Genomic DNA, 1,057 nt, shown 5'->3' with positions numbered 1-1,057 from the left:
GAAATGTCAGTTTATTTTATAGAAATTTAGGCAAGCAACAATGCTTACGGGGCAGCCAGATTTTATGCCTTCAGGAGACGGCTCCGAAGTGCGCTGTGTTCTCTGCTCTCCTGAAGAGGGAGGACCAACAATTTGCAAGAAGAGTGTGGCGGCTCACATCAAGGGAAGGTCCCATGTGGAAGCGGTAGAGGAGCATGAGCGCCGAGGAGCTCAAGTTGCAGCCATCGCCGAAACACTCAACCGCAGAGAACAGCGAAGGGCTGGGGCTTCATTGGCACTGCAATCAATTAACTTGATACAACCTAGACAGCCTGCTTTAGCGAGAAATGCATCCAGCACAGCAGAAGAGGAGTTCTGGGCTGACTTCTCACAGGATCCACACGCGTTCATGTTTAATGCCGGAGAGAATCCTGATTTGGCAGCGGCAGAGAGTCAACGTCAACTCAAGCAGAATGCAGAGGCCTTTGGAATCTGGAACGCCCATTCCACAGCTCAGGACCTAGGCTTCGGGAATGAAAGCCCTGGCTCTGATCCATTCCTCGAGCTTCGCCTTGGCTCTGAGGACCCGGACGAACTTCTAGCAGACCTTCTTGCCAGCACCAGTATGCATCTTGCCTGCTCGTCCTTGTGTAACAACTCAGATACTGATGCTTCTGTTCTTGCATAATAGAACTGGACCCGCTGTCTGTAGAGGATGCAGCTAACTATGAGCTGCCTGCTTTTGCGCCAAGCGATGCTGATGCTGCGTCGTCAAACCAATGGGCTCCGTATGAGTCAAAGACAGTGAGTCTAGTGCTTATGAACCTGATCTTAGTTGACACACTCTTGTATTACAGATGTTTCTTCTTGATACCATCGATAACCTACCTCGGTGCCCTGTCTCCAATTCACTCATGCAGGTATTTCTTTGGACTCTCAAGGAGACAGGTGCCCGTGATGTCCCTTCGCTCTACAAGCTTCGCCATACACAAGAGAAACTACGCCAGAAGTGTGGCGTACCCTCTATACGATGCCAGTCTGAACTCGGGAATGTCTTCTGCATGAATGATATTCGGAG

At 50.3% G+C, this 1,057-nt stretch overlaps 1 protein-coding gene across 1 annotated transcript; it reads left to right on the top strand.

Moving 5' to 3' along the window:
* Positions 1–388: 388 nt before the first annotated feature.
* On the top strand, positions 389–850 carry PHACADRAFT_202898 (uncharacterized protein; the record flags this gene model as incomplete). The annotated part of the gene is made up of 3 exons (XM_007403014.1): positions 389–602; positions 671–783; positions 815–850. The coding sequence occupies 3 exons, from the start codon at positions 389–391 to the stop codon at positions 848–850; spliced, it is 363 nt and encodes a 120-aa protein (XP_007403076.1).
* Between the last annotated feature and the right edge of the window lie 207 nt (positions 851–1,057).

This window comes from Phanerochaete carnosa (genome assembly GCF_000300595.1).
Source record: "Phanerochaete carnosa HHB-10118-sp unplaced genomic scaffold PHACAscaffold_662, whole genome shotgun sequence".
NCBI lineage: Eukaryota > Fungi > Basidiomycota > Agaricomycetes > Polyporales > Phanerochaetaceae > Phanerochaete > Phanerochaete carnosa.
This window is presented reverse-complemented; position numbering and strand designations above follow the sequence as displayed.